This window comes from Plasmodium gallinaceum (assembly GCF_900005855.1).
Source record: "Plasmodium gallinaceum strain 8A genome assembly, contig: PGAL8A_v1_76, whole genome shotgun sequence".
NCBI classification, from domain to species: domain Eukaryota; phylum Apicomplexa; class Aconoidasida; order Haemosporida; family Plasmodiidae; genus Plasmodium; species Plasmodium gallinaceum.
The window spans coordinates 370097-391271 of record NW_021628238.1 but is presented as its reverse complement, the minus strand read 5'-3'; the positions used below and the strand labels follow the sequence as shown (position 1 = coordinate 391271).

General features: G+C 17.4%; 4 protein-coding genes across 4 annotated transcripts; 2 read left to right on the top strand and 2 right to left on the bottom strand.

The window, feature by feature from the left end:
- Positions 1–2769: 2769 nt before the first annotated feature.
- PGAL8A_00200800 (acid cluster protein 33 homologue, putative) lies at positions 2770–4485 on the top strand (the record flags this gene model as incomplete). The annotated part of the gene is made up of 1 exon (XM_028670700.1): positions 2770–4485. The coding sequence occupies one exon, from the start codon at positions 2770–2772 to the stop codon at positions 4483–4485; it is 1716 nt and encodes a 571-aa protein (XP_028527426.1).
- Positions 4486–5250: 765 nt separating this feature from the next.
- PGAL8A_00200700 (conserved Plasmodium protein, unknown function) lies at positions 5251–7696 on the top strand (the record flags this gene model as incomplete). Its single annotated transcript, XM_028670698.1, has 4 exons — positions 5251–5344; positions 5812–6959; positions 7167–7300; positions 7618–7696. The coding sequence occupies 4 exons, from the start codon at positions 5251–5253 to the stop codon at positions 7694–7696; spliced, it is 1455 nt and encodes a 484-aa protein (XP_028527425.1).
- Positions 7697–8285: 589 nt separating this feature from the next.
- Positions 8286–9794, bottom strand: PGAL8A_00200600 (FACT complex subunit SSRP1, putative; the record flags this gene model as incomplete). The annotated part of the gene is made up of 1 exon (XM_028670697.1): positions 8286–9794. The coding sequence occupies one exon, from the start codon at positions 9792–9794 to the stop codon at positions 8286–8288; it is 1509 nt and encodes a 502-aa protein (XP_028527424.1).
- A 1876-nt stretch (positions 9795–11670) lies between these two features.
- On the bottom strand, positions 11671–20846 carry PGAL8A_00200500 (serine/threonine protein kinase, putative; the record flags this gene model as incomplete). The annotated part of the gene is made up of 5 exons (XM_028670696.1): positions 11671–19563; positions 19752–19960; positions 20076–20318; positions 20478–20538; positions 20727–20846. The coding sequence occupies 5 exons, from the start codon at positions 20844–20846 to the stop codon at positions 11671–11673; spliced, it is 8526 nt and encodes a 2841-aa protein (XP_028527423.1).
- Positions 20847–21175: the final 329 nt, after the last annotated feature.

Here is a 21175-nt window from a genome sequence, read left to right as displayed (position 1 = left end):
TAAACTGTAACAGACATTTACAGAGTATTATGAATTCATAAAATGACAAAAAACAATGTATCTAAAATTTTATTAATTTTTATTTTCATATGAAATTTGTTGTAAAATATATTAAAAAAAGAAAATAATAGTATTAATTTAAAAATGATAAATATTATTTAAAAAATAAGATACAAATAAGATAGCAAATGAGCAAGTACTTGGGAAGAAAAACAAAAGAAAAACGTCTATAAAAATAAAAATCATGTGTTTCTATTTTATTATTTTTGTGTAATTAATTTTATCAATTTTTGTACGTTGTCAAAGAAGGAAATTTTCTCTTGTGAAAATAAGTTATGAGTAAAATTTTAAAATTATATATTAAAACATGAAATGTCTATATATTTTATTTTCGAAGTTTTGTTTATTTTGCAATTTATTTTAATTAAGAAACAACTTATATTCATTTATCTCTAAAATATTTAACGTAAATTATTTAATACATACATATATTTTTCAATATATTTGCTTTGCATATATTGTTCTAAAATAAGATGTTTCGTAATTTCATTGTATTTTATTTCTTTTATGGATGTCTTATATTTTTTTATATGTAAAATATGGAAATAATTTATATTTTATTCTATACATACATATATATATATTTTACACACAATTATGCTGCACACTTAATTTAAGTAAATATAAGATATATAAAAATAAACATGTTTATAGATAATAAAAAAAATATTTCATATAATATTCAAATATAAATATTTTTTTTCAAATTAAAATATTAATTTTTTTTTTTTTCTTTTATAAATATTTTTATTTTGTAAGTTATTTTTATATAATCAATAATAAATATATAAGATAAAAATTTTCTCTTATTTGTAATTTTAAGTTCAAGTAATTTTTTGAAATACCATTAAATAAAATTTTTCACATTTTATATAATGTTATGATCCTTTAAAAGAATATCTAAATGTACAAAAACAAAATGATACTTCATAAAGGAAAAAAAAAAAAAAGATATATAATTATATATATTCATTACTTAAATGATATTAAATGTATGAAAAATTAAGCGGAAAAAGTTTCAAAATTTTTACATAAAATTTAACATAAAAAAAATATACTTATTTGAACTAAATGAATCTTTTATGAAAGATTATATTAATAATATGCATGTTTAATATATTATTAATTTTTTAATAAATAGTAAAAAAAAAAAAAAAAAAAAACATCAAAAATGTTATATGTTTAACGCAAGATTTATTTTATGCAATAAAAATTTAATATGGAAGTTGTGAAGAAAAAATTTATATTTTTTCATAAAATTATGAGGTTTTTTTTTTTTCATAATAAATTTTACAATTTTATATTCAATTAAATAAAAGCAAAAGAAAAAAAATATATTTTTAAAACTAGTTTTGCATCTCTACTAATTTATTTAAAAGGTCTTATAATAAATAAATAAAAAAAAAAATTTATAAACATCATAAACAACTGCATTTTTCTATGAACATTATAAATATATTTTATTTATGCATATTTATTTATATATCAAGTTTCTTAAAAACTAAAGAAAATAATTTACAATGTAAAAATATATTTTTAATATAACTTTTTTTTATATTTTTCTTTTTAATAATAAACAAAAATTTAGTGATGTAATAAACTAATTTTAAAAAGTTCCATGTTTATAGTCAATATTTTTAATTTATACGTTTCTATTAAAATAAGTTAAAAATATTTAATAATTTTAAAACACTTTACACATTTTCAAAAGCAGTGGAAATCTCACTACTAGCTGATATTTAATATTTAATGAATATATATTTTATTTTTTTTTTTGTTTTACTTTACTATTTAAATAATAAAAAGATAATATAAAAAAAATAAAATTTTCTTAATATATTAACACTTTAAAAAATGTGATAAAAAGTCTACATAAAGCATTTCAAAATATATGAAGAAGCATAATTGGCGAGTATCATTTTCTATGTATGCATAGTAAAATTCCAAAAAAAAATTTCATGCACTTAAGTAGCAATTATTCCTCTTTTTTTTTTTTTAAGTATATCCTTAAATACTTTAGAAAATAATCTTCATGAAAAAAAAAAAAAAAAAAAAAAAAAAGTGTTTATGAATAATGCAATTTACATACATATGCATATATGTATTTTTATATATATAATTTTTTTTTTTTTTTTTTTAACTAATATAGATTATCATAGTTATGAGTTTTATTTTTTTTTAGTAATAAATATAATAATTATAAATTTTAATTTAGTTTTATTTTTTTTAATATTAAAAAAGTTATGAATGTGTAATTTTTTTTTTTTTTTTTTTTTCAATATAATATCAATTTGTCCACCTTTTTTTTTTTTTTTTTATTATCATCTAATAAAAATCTAATATAAACATTTATGTATATTTTTTTCTTTATAGAGCTTAAAGAGTTATATTATTACATTTTATTTTGATAATTTATACTTTATATATATATATATATTTTTAAGAATAAATTAATCCCATATTTTAGTATAATAAATAAATATGAAAATATAATTAAATTTTTATGGTAACAAGTTTATATATATGTAAATTTAAGATAATTTTTATTTACCATGTGAATTAATTACTTTTTTTTTTTTTTTACTTTATTTTATTTCACACTTTTAGTATTTGTCTTTTTTTTATTTTTTGTTTCTTTTGTTTCATTTTGTTTATCTTTTATTTATATATTTTATTTTTTTTTTATTTTAAGACTTACAACAACTAGAAATGGAATCAGAAAAATTATCTATGCATGAAGCTTATAAAAAGTTTTGCTCAAAGCATCCATTAAAAAAGTTATCTATGCCTAAAAGTGATCTAGTATGGTGTTATTATGATATTAATAGTAGAAATGACAATATAATAATATTTTTGCACGGAATATGTGGAACAGCTGGTTGTTATTTTTATCAGTTAGATTCATTATCTAACTTAGGTTTTAGAGTGATTTCCTTTCAGTACCCTTGTTACAATTATTTAAAAGATTGGATAAAAAATATGTGTAATATCTTAGAATATTTAAATATTAAAAAAGCTCATTTTTTTGCTAGCGATTTGGGAGGTTACTTGATTCAATTATATGCAAAATTATATCCATCAAAAATACAGTCTTTAATTTTATGTAATTCATATAGAAAAACAGATGATTTTGCAGCAATATCTTCATTAAGAAACATATATGGAAAGTTATACAGTTTTTTACCACATGTTTTATTAAAAAAAATAATATTAGAAAATTACATATATATCAATTATGTAAATATAGATTTAAAAGAGAAAAATTCTTTAGAATTTATGAGCAATGAAATTGATTTAATTTCTGCTTCAGATTTAGGAGGAAGAATTAGCTTGCAGTTATCATCAGAAATAATTGATAGAATTTATGTTAATGATAGACATATAACTATTTTGCAAACATTAAATAATATGTATTCAGATAGTTTAAATGAAGATATGAAAAAAGCTTATCCTTTTGCCAAACATGCTATTATGAAATCAGGTGGTGATTTTCCATATTTAAGTAGATATGAAGAAGTAAACATGTACATTTTAGTTCATTTAAGAAATAATTGCAATACAACCTTTGTCAAAGAACAGATTAGTAATATGAATTATTCTCATCAACTAAAAAATGAAGATGATTATGACCAAATTTATGAAAGAAAAAAACATGATTCACATAATTATTATACAAGTGAAAGTAATTTTAAGGGAGGATACAATAATTCTAATAATAATTCTAATAATGATTCTAATAATAATTCTAATAATAATTATAATAATAATAATAATTATAATAATAATAATAATTATAATAATAATAATTATAATAATAATAATAATGTAAATACATATGATTATAGGGAAAAGTATAGTATAGGAACAAGTGAAAATGAAACAATAAATAATAATATAAATGATAATTACCATGAACAGTATGATTCTAATTTATATAAAAACGGAAATTATATTATTAACAAAAATAATAATAATAATAATAATAATAATAATAACAAAAATGAATATAATCATGGTGATGAAAATTTTACATTCTGCAAAAATAATTCAAGCAATAATCATATCAAACAAAACATTTTTGAAGAACGAAATAGAAATCATTCAGTTATAAAAAATTATTCAAGTGATAATTATGATTTTTCAAACAACTTTAATAACCTTAACATCAATCATAATGATCATAATTACAGGGACAATAGCGATGATTACAGAAATATAACAGATGACACATATAATAACATTAATAATGAATATAGTTACATTGACACAAGTAATGAAAACTTTAATAAAACTAATCAAAATATTAATAATTCAGAGGATAGTTATAACAACGAATCAATAGAATATCAAGATAATTTTAATCAAAATGATACAAGGTATAATACTACTAATATCAATCAAAATGATATTTTTTGCCATTTTTAATATATATACATATTTTGAAAACATTAAATTTCTTTATTTTATACTTTTTGTTAGAAATAATAAAAGTTATAAAAAAAAAAAAAAAGTAAATAAGTATTATTTTTTTACTTGCTTACATGTCTTTTTATGCATACGATTTATCTTTTATTTTTTTTTTATTTTTCGTAGTTTTTATTTGTTTTTATTTATTTATTTATTTATTTATTTATTTATTTATTTATTTATTTATTTATTTATTTATTTATTTATTTATTTTTTTTTTTTTTTTTTTTTTTTTTTTTTTTTTTTTTTTTTTTTTTTTTTGTTTTTTTTTTTTTTTTTTNTTTTTTTTTTTTTTTTTTTAATTTTTTCTTAATTTCACTTTTTAATTTTCCTTTTTTTCTAAGACTTGAACTTTATTATTGTTGAAACTAATCTAAAAAAATTTCTTTTAATCAAAATAAACATATATATATGTATGTGCAAATATATATATATATTTTTTCTTAAAGAATAAAATTTTTGCATGTTTTTTGTGTTTAATTCTTCTGTTTTAAACAAAATTTATTTTTATTACATTTTTAAAAAATTTTTATTAACTATATCATTAACAAATTTTTAATTTAAAAAAAAAAAAAAATATGATAATTTTACAAAAAATATGTCTCATTAACTATGAGTTAATGTAGAAATATTAAAATAATGCAAAAATAAAATGATAAAATAACAAATTAAAAATTTTGGTGTGTAATTAAAACAAATTTAAAAAGAAAAAAAAAAAAAAAGATGGATATTACAGATTTTGAAATCCCATTATTTTCTCCTAATATTACAGAAATAAATTTCGGGATATTTGACTTATGGTTAAAAGGATACAATGGTAGTGAAATAATTTTATGATTAGTTCCTATAAAAATATTATTCTTTATAGTATATATAAAATATAACAAAAAAAAAAAAAAAAAAGAAAAAAAGAAAGAAATAAAGAAAGAAAAAAAGAAAGAAAAAAAGAAAGAAAAAAAGAAAGAAAAAAAGAAAGAAAAAAAGAAAGAAAAAAAGAAAGAAGAATATAAAGAAAAAATTACTAAATAGGGAGAATATATATATATAAATATGTATATCATGAAAATGTAATATAATTCAATGTAACAAAATAATTTTTGAATATATTAAAAATATAAAGTGAAAAAAAAAAAAATAGTGAATATCCTATAGAATCAAATTTTGTAGTTTATTTTTTTTTTTTTTTTTATTCGTATGAGAAATTCATATAACATAGTGATGTTTAATTTCCATAGATTTATTAACAAAATTTTGTTTCTTTTTGTTTTTTTTTCCTTTTCGCAGAAAAAGAAGTGTTACAATTACTTCAAAATACTTTTTATTCTCATTTAATAAAGGAAACAAATGAAGAAAATAATAACAATGGAGAATTATTTAATAAAATAAAAAACGAAGCTAAAAATAATGAAAAAGATAGATTATACATAGAAAAAGCTAAAGATAACGTTTTTTTAGTAAAAAGTAGAATAGTTAATTTTTTTAACACAGAAAACAAGGGAAATGACTACAGCACTAATAATATTTTTTTTCAATACTTTTTATGCTTATATATAAAACAACAGTTTTATATATTTAACATATTATCTTATCACTTAATGAATTTAGATTTACGATTTTCCCATTTTTATATTCCTATCAGTAAAAATAAAATTTTAAAACTAATAAAAAGATATTATAATATTGATATTAATTTAGAAAAAGAAATTATTAAGTATAAAAATATTAATAATATAACAAAATATATTAATGATTTGGTAAAACTTACGAATCTTCATAAAATATCAGTTAAAAGACAAATAGAAAATATAAAAAATATGTGGAGATATATATTAAATATATATGAAAGAAGAGATATAAACATAAGTAAATTACAGAAAAAAAGAAAAATAAGTATAAAAAGAGTACTAAAATACATTAAAACCAACTTTCGCCTATATAAATATTTTATAAAAAGAGAAAATGTTTTAGAAACTAATGATAACAATCAAAATAAATCCTTTTTATTTAAAAATAAAAAAAAAAGAAAAGGTAAAAAAAAAGGAAAAAAAAGTAAATCAAAAAATGATTTTTATCAATATAATATAATAAAAATATTAGAAAGTTTAGTAGGTATTTCTTTGGCGAAAAGATATTTTCGCTTATATTGGATATTAGCATATCAAATAGAAATACCAAAAAAAATTAACATTTCATACATTTATTTTAATAATATCATTTTGTTAATATTAGAAAAATTGCAAATAAATGACTTAATATTATCAAAAGAATATATAAATATAAGTAAAAACATATATTCTACGTATAAAAGTAATAAGAATATGGATATTCTAAAAAGTAAATTATTTAGTATGATTGAAATAAATAATTCTTTAAAAAACAAATGTTTTATTAGACTTAAGTGCATTATAAATCTTTTGTGTTGTTTTAGAAATGTAATATAATTTTAAAGGGATACCTAAATATATATAAAGATATATATATATATATATATATATGTAAATATGTAGAATATGTAGAATATGTAGAATATTTATGATCAAATAATATATATATATATATATCTATTAAAATACTTATCTTTAATAATTATAAATATTATTTATTATTATTATTCTCATTTTTTTTTCTTTTCTATATAGTCATTTGAAATAACAAAATTTTTTTTAATTTTCATCGAATTACAAAAAAATGAATCTTTCACAAATGAGCAAGCATTTGTAAAACAAAACATTGGAAATAATATTTTTGTAAATAGAATTATGAGTTTCATAAAGTAATTTTTATCTATTAAAACACAATAATAATAACATTATGTCTACATAATAAAGATATATTAATAACAACGTGAAATAATAAATTTATATAATCAACATATTAAATAAATGAGGAAATTATTAATGAAATAAAATATCATTAAATATTCAAAATAAATTATTTACTATATATATACATATATATTTATTTGTTTATTTATTTGTTTATTTATTTGTTTATTTATTTGTTTATTTATTTGTTTATTTATTTGTTTATTTATTTACTTATTTGTTTTACACACCTATTTATTTATTCTTATATTTATCTATTTTATAGAGAAGCAGAAAATTACTCTAAAACAAAAAAGATAGAAGATGATAATAAAAAGGAAAATGAAAAAACTAAAAATTTTTAAAAATTTGAAAATGTTCATAGGATATAATATAATATGTATAAAATTAGGAAAAATAAAAGTAAAAAATTTTTAATTTTATACGTGAGTTGAAATGTTATATATTTCGTATTTTTTTATTTATAGGTTTTAAAATTTGCTCAAATTTGTATAAAATTATATAAATTAGATAGTACTTGCATTCTATATTAGATAACTTTTTTTTTTTTTTTTGTATTATTATGTCTACAATCAAATTTTTAGTATATTATTTAACTTTTTTATTCCGTATTTTCATAAGCAATATGTTCTATTTAATTTATTTTTTTTTTTTTTTTTTTTTTTGACAAGAAATTAAAACATATAGTTTTAAATAATAATATAAAATCAATAATATGTATAAGAAAAATAGAAATACTTTTTATAATATTTTTATTTATATGTTTATAATTTTTATAATATTCTAGAAATTTAAAAGAAAAAATAGTATAAAACAATAATAATATTTTTAAAAATTTTTTAATTATTTTAAAAAAAATTGATATATAGGTCAAATTGAATATGTATTGTGTTGGAAAAAATTTGCTTTACTTCATATATATATATAATTAAATCATTTATTTTCATCATCTTCCTCTTCTTCTTCCTCTTCCTCTTCTTCTTCTTCTTCTTCTTCTTCTTCTTCCTCTTCTTCCTCTTCTGCAACATAATCCTCTTCATCTTCATCTTCAACATATTCTTCTTCATCTGATTCTGATAATTCATCACGAAAATCTTGTTTATTTTCGGTATTATTTGCATCATCTTGAATATTAAGATTTTTACTTTTTAAAAAATTGAGTAATGGAACATACTCATTTTTATCAATATTAGTATATTCATAACTAATTCCTCTTTTGTGTTTAATAATCAGAGAAAAAAAACGGTGTTGATTTATATTTCCTGTTCTTTGAAAGCTTAAAGTAACAATATCTTCAAAAGAAATTAAAATAACTGGCTTAATAATAAAAAGAAAGTATTTATTTAATGGGTATAGTTGTCCACTAGCTGCTCTATAACTACAAGTAATTCCATATTGATTTTTAGCTGTTCTAAAATCTCCAGGTATAATTACACTTTTTTTAACTAAGGAAGTAAAAAGTCTTGTGACTACATCATATGGTTTTCCTGATATAGTTTTTTCTAGTTTATATTTTTTAATAATTTCTTCATTTGCATTTATATTTATATCCATATCATCATCATTGTTTAACTGGATTAATATAAAAGGATATTCAGTTTGCCCTTGTTTCATTTTGTTATTCAAACTAAAAATTAACACATATTGATTAGAATTACTTTTAGGAACTAATATCATTTTATTTATATTAGTATATTGAATTGTAAAATCATAAGACTTTCCATGTAATTTAAATGTTCTTATATACATTTCTATTTCATATCTACCTCTTGGGACTAATAGAGGTATATTTGTTAAAGATGCAATACTTTCACTTTTAGAATCACCAATATTAACTTTTTCTAATAAATCATTTTTTAAATTTTGAAAAGTTTGATTTTCATCATTTTCATGAGGATAATAAAAACGTATTTCTGCTAAAGAATCTTCATTGGTTTGATTTTCTTCATTTTTCAATTCCATAGCTATATCTGTTTTAATTTGAACATTTAATTGATTTATATTATTTGTAGGAATATTGAATGCATATTTTTTATCTATATCAAATAACAAATTAGAATTTTCAAATTTAAATTCTCCCCAATTCCATCCCTTTGTTGTTATTTTACGATTACTTAATCTTATATTAAAATATTTCTGAAAATGTTGTGTTATTTCATTTATATTTCTATCAGGAAAACCATCAAAATAAACTATCAAATTATCTTTTGATTCTATTAACTTTAAATGTAACCTATTATTATTATAACTTGTTTTTATCCACTCTCCTTCACTAATATCACTAAATTTATATTGATAAACATTATTTGTTTTCTTATTTTTCCATCCTAAAAATTCATTAGACATCCTAAATGACCCATAATCTCCTCCACCAAATCCTCTAATATTTCCAATTGAAATTACGGAATTATTATTTGAATTAGTCCCGTTATTATCTCCCATCAACTCTTATATCTTTTTCAAAAAAAAAAAATTTTAAAAGAGAAAAACTTTCAAAAAAAAAAAACAAAATTTAAAAAATTCTTTTTAATACTATATTAAAAAAATGACGAAAATGTGTAAATATTTCTAATCAGAATGATGTCTCTTTTGACATTAATAAATTTTCCTCATAAAGGAAATGATATAATATATTAATATTTTTGAAAAAAATTAAATTATTTTTTAAATATTCTAAAATAAAATAAAAAAGCAAAAGAAAAGAATATAAATATATATATATATATATTTTGTTAATGAAAATTATATAAATTTTCTAAAATTTTGAAGTTATAATAAGCATATTATTTTTATTGTAATATAAAATCCCTTTTATTTTTATAAAATAATTTTAGTTATTGTTTTAATAATTCCTCATTTAATTTCATTTCTCTTATCTATTTTTTTTTTTTTCTTTTTTTAACTTTATTTAAAACCATAAAAAGGGAACAAGTGGTAAAATGAAGTTATCAAAAATAGGATCATCAAAAAAAAAAAAAAAATTTAATATATTACAAATAAAATGAGAAAAGATGAAAGATAAAGAGAATTTAATCAAATAAAGAAAAATAAACTAAATAAAAAAAAAAAAAAAAAAAAAAAAAAATCAGAAATATAATTTAAATTGAACATACACAAAAGAGAAATTAATAAAATAATGTTAGAGTTGAAATTAAAAGCTAATCTATTTAAAGAAGTTAAAATTATATAAAATAAAAAAAAAAAAAAAATAAATAAATAATAATAAAAATAAAATAAAATGAAATAATAAATATAGTATATAAAAAAAAAAAAAATTATTAATACTAAATACATAAAAATGAAAAAGAAGTATATTAAAACTTTTTTTTCTTTTTTCTCTCTTTTTTTACATTCTGATATATTATATTCAACAAATTATAATTCCATATATCAATATTGCCGACTATATATAAACAATTATTAATTTGAAAAAAAAAAAAAAAAAAAAAAATGAAATTATTTTACGGTATGAAATATTTATAAAAAAATATACCTAATTTATTTAAGACAATAAAAATATTTTTTGTTCATTTATTTATTTTTATTTTTTACACATAAATTAGCAATATAACTTTTAACAAATAAATTTGTATTATTTTAAGTTAAAAAGGATACTTAAAAGAAATATATAAAAAAAAAAAATAGACAAAAATAGGAAACATTATTTTTTTTGTTTATCACAGAAGCATAATTTATTAATTGTTTTAAACGGTTTAAGTTATATAATTTTTTTAAACAATAATTTATAAGTAATGAGAGTTTACAAAAAATTATTTTATTAAAATAATTATTAAAATAAGAATGTTATTTAAGAAATCTTTATACTCTTCTCGTTAAATTTTAAATAAATGATTATATATAATTTATTCTTTTAATAAAATACAAAAATTTTTGTAATCATTTAAAAAAATAATTTTTAAGTGATAGAGAAAAATATAAAAACAATAAAAAGGGATAAAAGAATAAACATAAAAAAAGAAAAAAAAAAAAATAATTATAAAAAAAAAAAAAAAATAGACTAAATACTAAAAATAAAATTTATATACATATAGAAATATATTGTTCTCTTAATAAAATGTGTTATAAATGTACAGAAAAAATGTAAAAAAAGGGGAACAAATTTTAATCTTATTTTTAAGTTATAATTTAGATAAAAACATTTTCAAAAAACAATACAATAGTTTAAATTTTTAAATAATTAAAATTAAAATTCTGCAAATTAAAATGTAAATGTCTATTTTTTTTTTTTTTTTTTTTCTATTTATTGAATTATTTAATGTACAAATAAATTTTATAATTCATTTTAAAATGAGATAAATTATTTATTATATTTATTCTTTAATTCACATTTATTCGCATTTCTACTAAATATATTTATCCATCTTAATTTAGGTTGTGAAAAATTTATTTCATCAATTGAAATGTTAGAATTTTTTAAATTTTGTTTATGTTTACTATTATTTATATATGGCTTTGAAAAAATTTGAATTGAACTTTTGTTTAATTTTAAGTAATCTTTTAAATTATCTTTTATTTTATTACTTTTATTATTTTCTGTTATTTTCTTAGTTAAATAATTATTATTACCCATAAAACTTTTTAAATTTAATTTACGAAAGTTACTTATTTTTCTTTGTAAGATGTTGTTTGTTAAAAATTGATAATTATTATGAGGAAATGAACATAGCATAAGATTATTAAGATAATCAAAATTTTCAGGAAAATCAATATCATAAGATAATTTTAAATTTTTTTGATTATATTCATTACTATTTAATTTTTCTCCTACAGTACTTTTCATTAAAAAAATATTTGATATGGCATTTTTGTTAGTATTTTCATTACTATATATACTTAATGAATCAGTATTCTTTTTTTTATCTAATTCGTTAACATTTTTATTATTATAATTACTATTTTTTTTGATATAATCATTATTATTATTTACAAAAATATAATTATTTTTTATATTATTAAAATTATTTGATACTATATATTCCTTTTTATTATCCATTATTTTCTCTTTTAATGTAGTTATTTTGTTTTTATTTAACTGTTCAAATTGTCTATCAAATTTCAATTCATTTAATGTATTCATTTTATTTGCATATTCTATTATATCGCTGTTATGTTTTTCATTTATAATTTTAATGTTCACATGCTTTTTATTTATTTTATTATTATCACTTATTTTACTATCATAGTTTGTGCTCATTATGTAATAACAATTTTCTTTATTTCCATTAGGATCAATTAACTCATTTTTTTCTGTTAAATTTACACATTTTTGTGCATTATTATAGTTATTACTAAAATTTGTTTTTTTTAGATTATTATTTTCAATTAAATTAACATTTTTAAATTTAGAGTATATAGGATTACTACTACATAATTTGTGTTGAACCTTTAAAATTACATTTCCTTTATCTTTTAATAATAAATTTTGTGAAATACTATCATTATTTGTTCTTTTACTCATCACGCTATTATGTGGGCTCTTATTTCTTTTTTCATTAATAAATTTGTTCATTTCTTGCAAAAGGTTATCTTTATTATTACTACAAAGATTTTCATTTTGGAAATTTCTTAAATCTTCATTTTTCTCTAATTTCCCTTGATCGTTTTTTTGACAATTTTTATCTAATACAACCATATTAGAAGTTACATAAAATTCTTTATTTTTTTTTGAAGAAAATTGAGTTTTATCAGAACATATTTTTTTATTGTTTATATTATTATCAATATTTAATTTGTCATTTTTACATTCTTTATTTATAAAATTGTTTTTATCAATATTTATAAATTCTTTTTTTTTAATTAATGATGTAAACTTTTTTGTTAAAAGATTATTATCCGTTTCTATTTTTTCATTAAAAAAAGAACTTTCTAAATAATCATCATTTTTTTTTTTAACATAATTATTATTTATAACATTCTTTATGCATTTATTAGCAGAATTATTGTAACAAATTTTATCATTAGAATTATGTTTCCTATTCTCATTATGAGAATCATTATTTATAAAATTCGTATTTGAAAGAAAGTCACTTTTCTCATAAGAGTTATTTGTGTTTGTGTCTTTTAGATATATATTTTTATTTTTTACGTCTTCTCCTACTTTGCAAACGTTTGGTAAAATTTTATTTATTTTTAACTCAACCGCGTTTTTATTTGGATAAGAAAATGTATAAATTTTAGAAGAAATAGAACGAACATTTTCCTTTTCTTTTTCTTTTTCCTTTTCCTTTTCCTTTTCAAATTCTTCATTATATTTAAAATAAAATGATTTTTTTTCAATATTTTCATCTAATTTTTTAGGAAAATCATGATAATTAGAATGATTATTATCATTAATGTTGCTATTATTATCTTTGTTATATGTTTCATTATCATTATTACTATGAATGTTTTCTTTGTTATCAGTAATTCCTGTATTATTATCTTTTTTAGATTGTGTAAGTTGAATTTGTGATAAATCATCTTCTAAAATGTTCTTTTTATTATGTATATTATTAATGAATAAATAATCGTATATTTTTGTATGTTTTAAATTTTCAAAATTATCCCTTTTTATTTTGTTATTACTATATGATGCATTTCTTTGGTTATATTTTTCAAACGCAAAATTTAAATTATGTTTTCCTTTGTTATAAATTTCTTCATTTATATTTCTTTCTTTAATGATATTATTAATGTTATCATTTTTAAATGAACAATTAAAATTTTTTATATTGGAGTAATTAATTAAGCTAAATGATGTCCTTATATATGAAAAAGTATTTGAAAATATTCCCGAATTACTTGTATTTAACTTGTTTTCTTCATTATAATTTATAATGAAGTTTCCATCTTTCTTTTGATTAAATAAATAATATTTATTCAAGTAGATATTTTTACTTATATTATATTTTTTAAAATATTGATCTAAATGTTCTTCAAATCTCATTAACTTTTCTAATTGATTTTTATTACAATCATTAATTTTTTCTTCATTTGAATAGTTATCAACATTAGTAGAAATATTCAAATGATTACCATTCCTATTATTCGTTTCATTTTTATTAATATAAATATTTTTTTCCTTGTTTATATCATGAATTATTTTATTATTTTCTTTGTTATAAACATCTACGAAATCATTTTTTGATTTTAAATTAATCACACATACACTTAAACTTCTAAAGTTATCATCTTTAAGCGCATATTTAGGAAAACTGTTATCTTCTACTTTTTTTTCATTCAATTTCGTATATTTATTGCCACATGGTGAACTATTAAATTCATTATTATTTTTTCCACTTAATTTACATCTATTTTTATCAAATGATGGGATTTTTAATAATATATTATTGTATATTTTTCCATCTTTAATATTTCTTAAATGCTTTTCATAATTCACTAAATTGTAATTTCCTTCAAAAGAATATTTACATTCTAAATTAAAATTACTATTAAATTTATTACATGAATTATTTAATATATTTTCTTGTTCCTCTTTATTAGAAGTTTCATTATTAGTTATATTTTGACTTTCTTGAATTTTTAATTTATTACTTTTAACTTGAGAATTATCATAATTTTTCTTCTTTACCTTTAGTTTTTCATTAACGCTTTTATTTTCATACAATTTATTGTAATTATTAAAAATAACACTACTACTTTTCTTTTTTTTTGATAACTTAAAATAATTTTTATCTACTCTCAAGTTTTTAAGTAAATTTTTCGATTTAACTTTAGATAAAATTCCATCATTTTTATGTTTGTAATTTCTTATTTTATTTTTGTTATTACTAATGGTACTTAAAATACAATTTTCGCAATCACTATTAATACTAATATAATTATTATTGCTTTTCATAGTATTAATGTCATCATTTTTATAAGTATTATTGTTATCTATAATACAACTATCTTTGTAATCATCATAAAAAATACCACAATAATAATAATCACGGTTTGAATAATTCATATTTTTACAATTATTCTTGTGAGCAGAAATATTTTTATAATCAATTTTATTGGAAGAAAAATAAATAGATTCATCATCATTTATGTATTTATTAAATGATATGTTTTCATTAAATTTATCATGAATTATTATTTCATCTATTGAATTATGTTTTAGGTTGCTTAATAAATCATTTTCATTATTTTCATATATATAAAAAAAATCAGCGGAACGATTAAAGTTAATTATATCATTTTTAAAACTGCAAGAACTTATATCACAACATTCTTTTTTTTCATTTATCTCCATATTTTTTTCACATTTTTTCTGTTTTGCTTTTATTTTATAGTTTAAGTTATCACCTTTAAAATAATTCAGTTTACTTGAATATTTTGTCTTTTTGTTATAAGAAAATACTTTATCAAAATTTATATAATATTTTTTCATATAATTATTGAAATTAGATGGATGTAAATTATACTCATTTTTATTTGAATAGTAGAGTTTTTTTAGTTTTAAAAATTTATCTTTATCATCAATATTTTCTATATTAATGTTTTTTTCACTATTTAAATCGAATTTTAAAATATCCTTTTTTTCATTAAGGGAACCAAACACATCCGTTTTTAACTTTTCATAGATATCATTTTTTAATAAATTGTCTTTTTCATAACTACTTAAATTATTTTCATTTGTAACTTTTACAAGTGATACATTTTTAACATTATAATTATTAAATTCATTTTTTTTTTTATTAATTTCTTTCCTTACAAAAATATTATTTCCTTTTTTTGTTTTTGATCCTTCAGAATTATTTTCTTTAGTATTACTTCCTTTTTCATTTGGAGATCCATTCTCTATAAAATTTTTTGTTCTACCTACACATGTTTCATCTAAAACATTTTGGTGGCACATATTTAAAGTACTTTTTTTTTCTTCTAATATATCCTTTTCACATTTAAGATTTTCAGTAAGATTATTATAATTACCATTATGCTTATAATTTTCATTTTTACAATTATAATAATGTTCAGTGTATTTATAACTTTTATTTTCTCTAGAAGAATTTTCGACACATATATTTTTATTTTTATCATTATTATTGTCATTATGACCATTATAATCTTTATCATCATCACTTTTATCATTATCTGTATAATTATATTTTATTGAATTTATGTCATTAATACTTTCAAGTATTTCATTTTTTTTTTTTTTTTTTTTTTTTTTTTTTTCTTCATTATTATTACTGTTATCTGTATTAAGAACTGGACACTTTTCATGATATCTTTCTTCTTTTTTAATAGAAGTCAGATTTATTTCATTATTTATTTTTTCATTGAATTTAAAGTAATCATTTTCTTTTAGAATTTTATTATTACTTTTATATGAATCTTTACTATTTGATGCACTTTTAATTTTATCTTCACAGTTTATTGTGTTAGTGACTTTTTGATTATTATTTATTGAATCCTTTTTTCTTATAGAAAGTAAAACATCATTACTAAATTTATCATTACTAAATTTATCATTACTAAATTTATCATTATTAAATTTATCATTATTAAATTTATCATTACTAAATTTATCATTATTAAATTTATCATTACTTATATTTGTTATATTACTATTTTTAATTTTATTGTTCGAATGAATTTTGTTATATTGATTATTATCTGTAAAATTTATCTTTTCTGTTTCTTCATTGATATACGTTTCACTCTCAAGTATTTCATGCATATATTCGCTTTTTTCTATTTTTGAGGGTTCAACTTCAATATTTTTTTTGTTAATACTATTGTTTTCATTAAAAAATTCATGATTTAACTTATTTTCTTTTCTTATATCATCTTTAATTTTATCGTTTTTTATTTGAGAATTATTTATTTTATTAAATATAATTTCTTCAATGTTTACAATTTTTGTTGAATGTTTTGAATTATAAAAATTTTTGTTACATTCTTCATGATTTGCATCCTTTTTAATAATATATGTGTCTTTTTTTTTTAAATTGGTAGAATCTATTTTTATTGGTATGTCGTTCTTGTCAACTGATGAGTTTAATTTAGAATTTCCATAAAAATTCGATTTATCTGAGAAGCTAGAATTAACATTAGCATGTTTATTTTCATTTATATCATTTTTTTCATCAGTATATTTTAATTGTTTATTTATTTTCCTATCTGCATTTTCTTTTCCAATTAAAATGCTGCCATTGTTCAAATTGTTTTGTTCATTTTTACCAAGTTTTAAGCTATTTTTTTTATTTATTTTTTCATCTTGTTTTCCATTTGTTTCTTTTACGAATTTATTTGAGTTTATTAAAGTGTTCTTATAATGTTCATTATTAAAGCAACTAATTTTAATTTGTTTTTCATAATTTTTTAAAAGAGAATTCTCATTTTTCATATGTGGGCATACTTTATAATTAAAATTATTAGAATTCATGTAATCAGAAATTCCTCTTCTATAAGTATCATTTTTAAAATATCTCAAATTATCATTATCAAATGAAGCTACTTGCTTTTCTGGTAAAACATGAGAATATATATTATTAGAAAAATTATTTCTATTGAGTAAATATTCAATATACATATTATTTTTATCATAATAATAATATTTGTAGTGAATTTTATTATAATCTGGATGAATGTTGGAAGAAATATCATTTTGCGAAATATTTTTTTCGTTTAAATTATATATGCTACTACTATTTAATGAAATAATATTTTCTGAAGATATACTATTATTGGTAGTATTATTAGAGTAATTTGTATTATGTAAATACTTAATTTTATATGCATTATTGTCTTTATATGTATTAATTAGATGATGATAGTTATTATAATTTTTTAAAATTATATCTTTATAATCATTGGGTAAATTAACATCATAATTTTTTAAGAAATAGATATTTTCGTAAGTATTATTATTTATTAAAATTTTATCATTTCTATTCAATTTATTATTTTTATCAATATAAAAATTATTTCTATTAAAGTATACATCGTAAATATAATTGTCATCGTTTGGATATTTAGGACTGTTAAATTTCTCAAATAATTTATATTTGTCATCTGCATACTTATTTTCCATTGTTAATTTTTCTAAATAATTATTTTCTTCGTAGATATTATTTTTCTCTGTATTTGTAAGTTCTATTTTACTATTTAAAGAATTATAGTTAAAATTTTTTTGTTTTGTTTTATTATCTATTTCAGTGATATTTTTCTTATATGTAAATATAATGTCTGAAAATTTTTTATTTTCTTTGTTTACCTTATCCACATTACAATGTTTTAAATTATTATGTAACAGTTCTTTTTTGTCGTAAATATATAAATCATTATTTTTATTTAAAATAGATGAATATTCACAAAGATAACCTTTCTTATTATCATTATCATTCTTATTATTATTACTGTTATTCTCCTTGTTATTGTTATCCTTATTATTATTATTATAGTTATTATTAATATGGTAATTATTATTACTATTATTAATTTTTTTATTATTGATTTTAATGTTATTATTAATATTATTGTTGTTATTCATTAAAGCTAATTTTTTATAGATATTATAATCTAAAATATTTTTATTACTATATATAGGACAAGCAACAGTTGATGATAAAGGAAAGTTGATTTTTTTATTTATGTAAGATATCTCTAGTTTATTTTTAGCAGTGTCAGATAGCCATTCATGATTAATAATTTCATCAAGTGATAAACGGTTCATTGGATTGATATTAAGCATTCCTGATAATAAATTTTTAGCATTTGTAGAAAATTTATTAACTCTATTTTTGGGATAAATAATTTTATTCTTTATAATTTCATTATAAGCTTCTTTAATTTCTTTATCTTCGTTATCAAAAGGTAGTAAACCAAAAAACATGGCATATAAAATTATACCTAAACTCCATATATCTGCTTTTTTTCCATCATATCCATTTATATTATTACAACCCAGAACTTCTGGTGCAGCATAGCTCAAAGTTCCAACAATATCATAATGTAATTTATTTTTTTCATTAAAACAACATGCACCGAAATCTCCAATTTTTAAATCATATTCTGAACAGGATGGTAATTTTCCTATTCTAATTAATGTTTTTTCTTTTTGAGTTAATTGTTTTTTACATAAAAATATATTTTCAGGTTTTAAATCTCTATGAGCTATATTATTTTGGTGTATATATTTTAATCCTTCAACAATTTTTTTAAAAAAATATTGTGCACTAGATTCATCTAAATGCAATTTCTATAAAATATATTCAACATATTAAAAAAAAAAAAAAAAAAAAATTAAATAAATATATTATTATATATATATAATTTCATAAATCTATGTATATGTTAAGATAAAACAATCATATAATAAATATAACAACAGATATATAGAAATAAAATTATATATATATTTTTTTTTTTTTTTTTTTTGTATATTACATTTCTAACGTATGATATTAAATCACCACCATCACAATACTCCATTATTTGAATAATTTTATCTTTTGTTTCTAATATATTTATTGTTTTAACAACACATGGATGATTCATTTTACAGGATACTTTGATTTCTTCTTTTAATTTTTGAAATAGACCTAAATCTCCTTGTGCTGTTGATTTATCAATAGCTTTTGCAGCAACAAAAATACCTATGTTTTATTAAAATTTGCATATATTAATAAATAATGTAATAATTGTATTTAAATAGTTAATTATATATATATATATATATAAATGTTTTATAAGTATATATAATTTATGAACCTGTTATTTTATCTAAGGCCAAATGAACTTGGCCAACTGATCCCGTATTTATTTTTTCTAAAATTATATAATTTTTTATGTGATAATATTGTAGAGTATCACTTAATTTTTTTTTTGAATATCTTAATTGAATTTTTTTTCCATGAGAAACTAATGCATTAAATAATTGATTTCCTTTATTTATCCCTCTAGACATTATATCATCAATATGTGCTCCCCATTGCAATGATTCAGGTTTTTTTCCTTAAATTTGTCGTTAAAATTTTATTTTAATTAATACATTTATTTAATTTTTACTATAATATTTTTATTCTAATTTACTTCATTTTGAAAAAATAGTTTACTGTTTATTCTTCTCGTTTAAAATTATTATTTTTATTAATTTTTTTTTTTTTAGATTACCTGCTAAGAAATCTAAAATACTCCTTATTTGTGGGCTACATGATTGATAAAGTTTTAAAAACTAAGAGCACCAATTTTGTAAATTGTTATATACAAAAAAAAAAAAAAAAAAAGAAAAAATAAAATAAAATAAAATAAAATGATTAATATCAATAAAGTAATATTTCATCTAAAATTAATGAAGCTATGAAAATAAAAACAACAAAGTATAAAAATATAAAAAGGGTTAAATTAATTTCTTTGTCTAACCTGCCATATGATAAATATATTTTCTGTTAATTGTAAATCTAAACTTGTTACTGATTCAACTTGAGGAATGAGGCGTAGTTCTTTATCCCATTCAGATCTCCAATTAGGAGTATTTAGCATTATAAAAAAAAATTAAACAAAATAGAGTAAAAAAAAAAAGAAAAAAAAAAGAAAGAAAAAAAAAAACAAATCAAAATGAAAAAGGAAATAAATATTGACATAGACAAAAACAAAAACAAAAACAAAAACAAAAATAAAAACAAAAATAAAAACAAAAATAAAAATAAAAATAAAAACAAAAACAAAAATAAAAATAAAAATAAAAACAAAAATAAAAAAAATGAAAGAAAAATACAAATAAAAACAAATTTTAACACTTATAATAGTGCAAGCATAAGCATAAATCAACTAAGACAAAAATGTAAAAAAAAAAAAAAAATAAATAATTA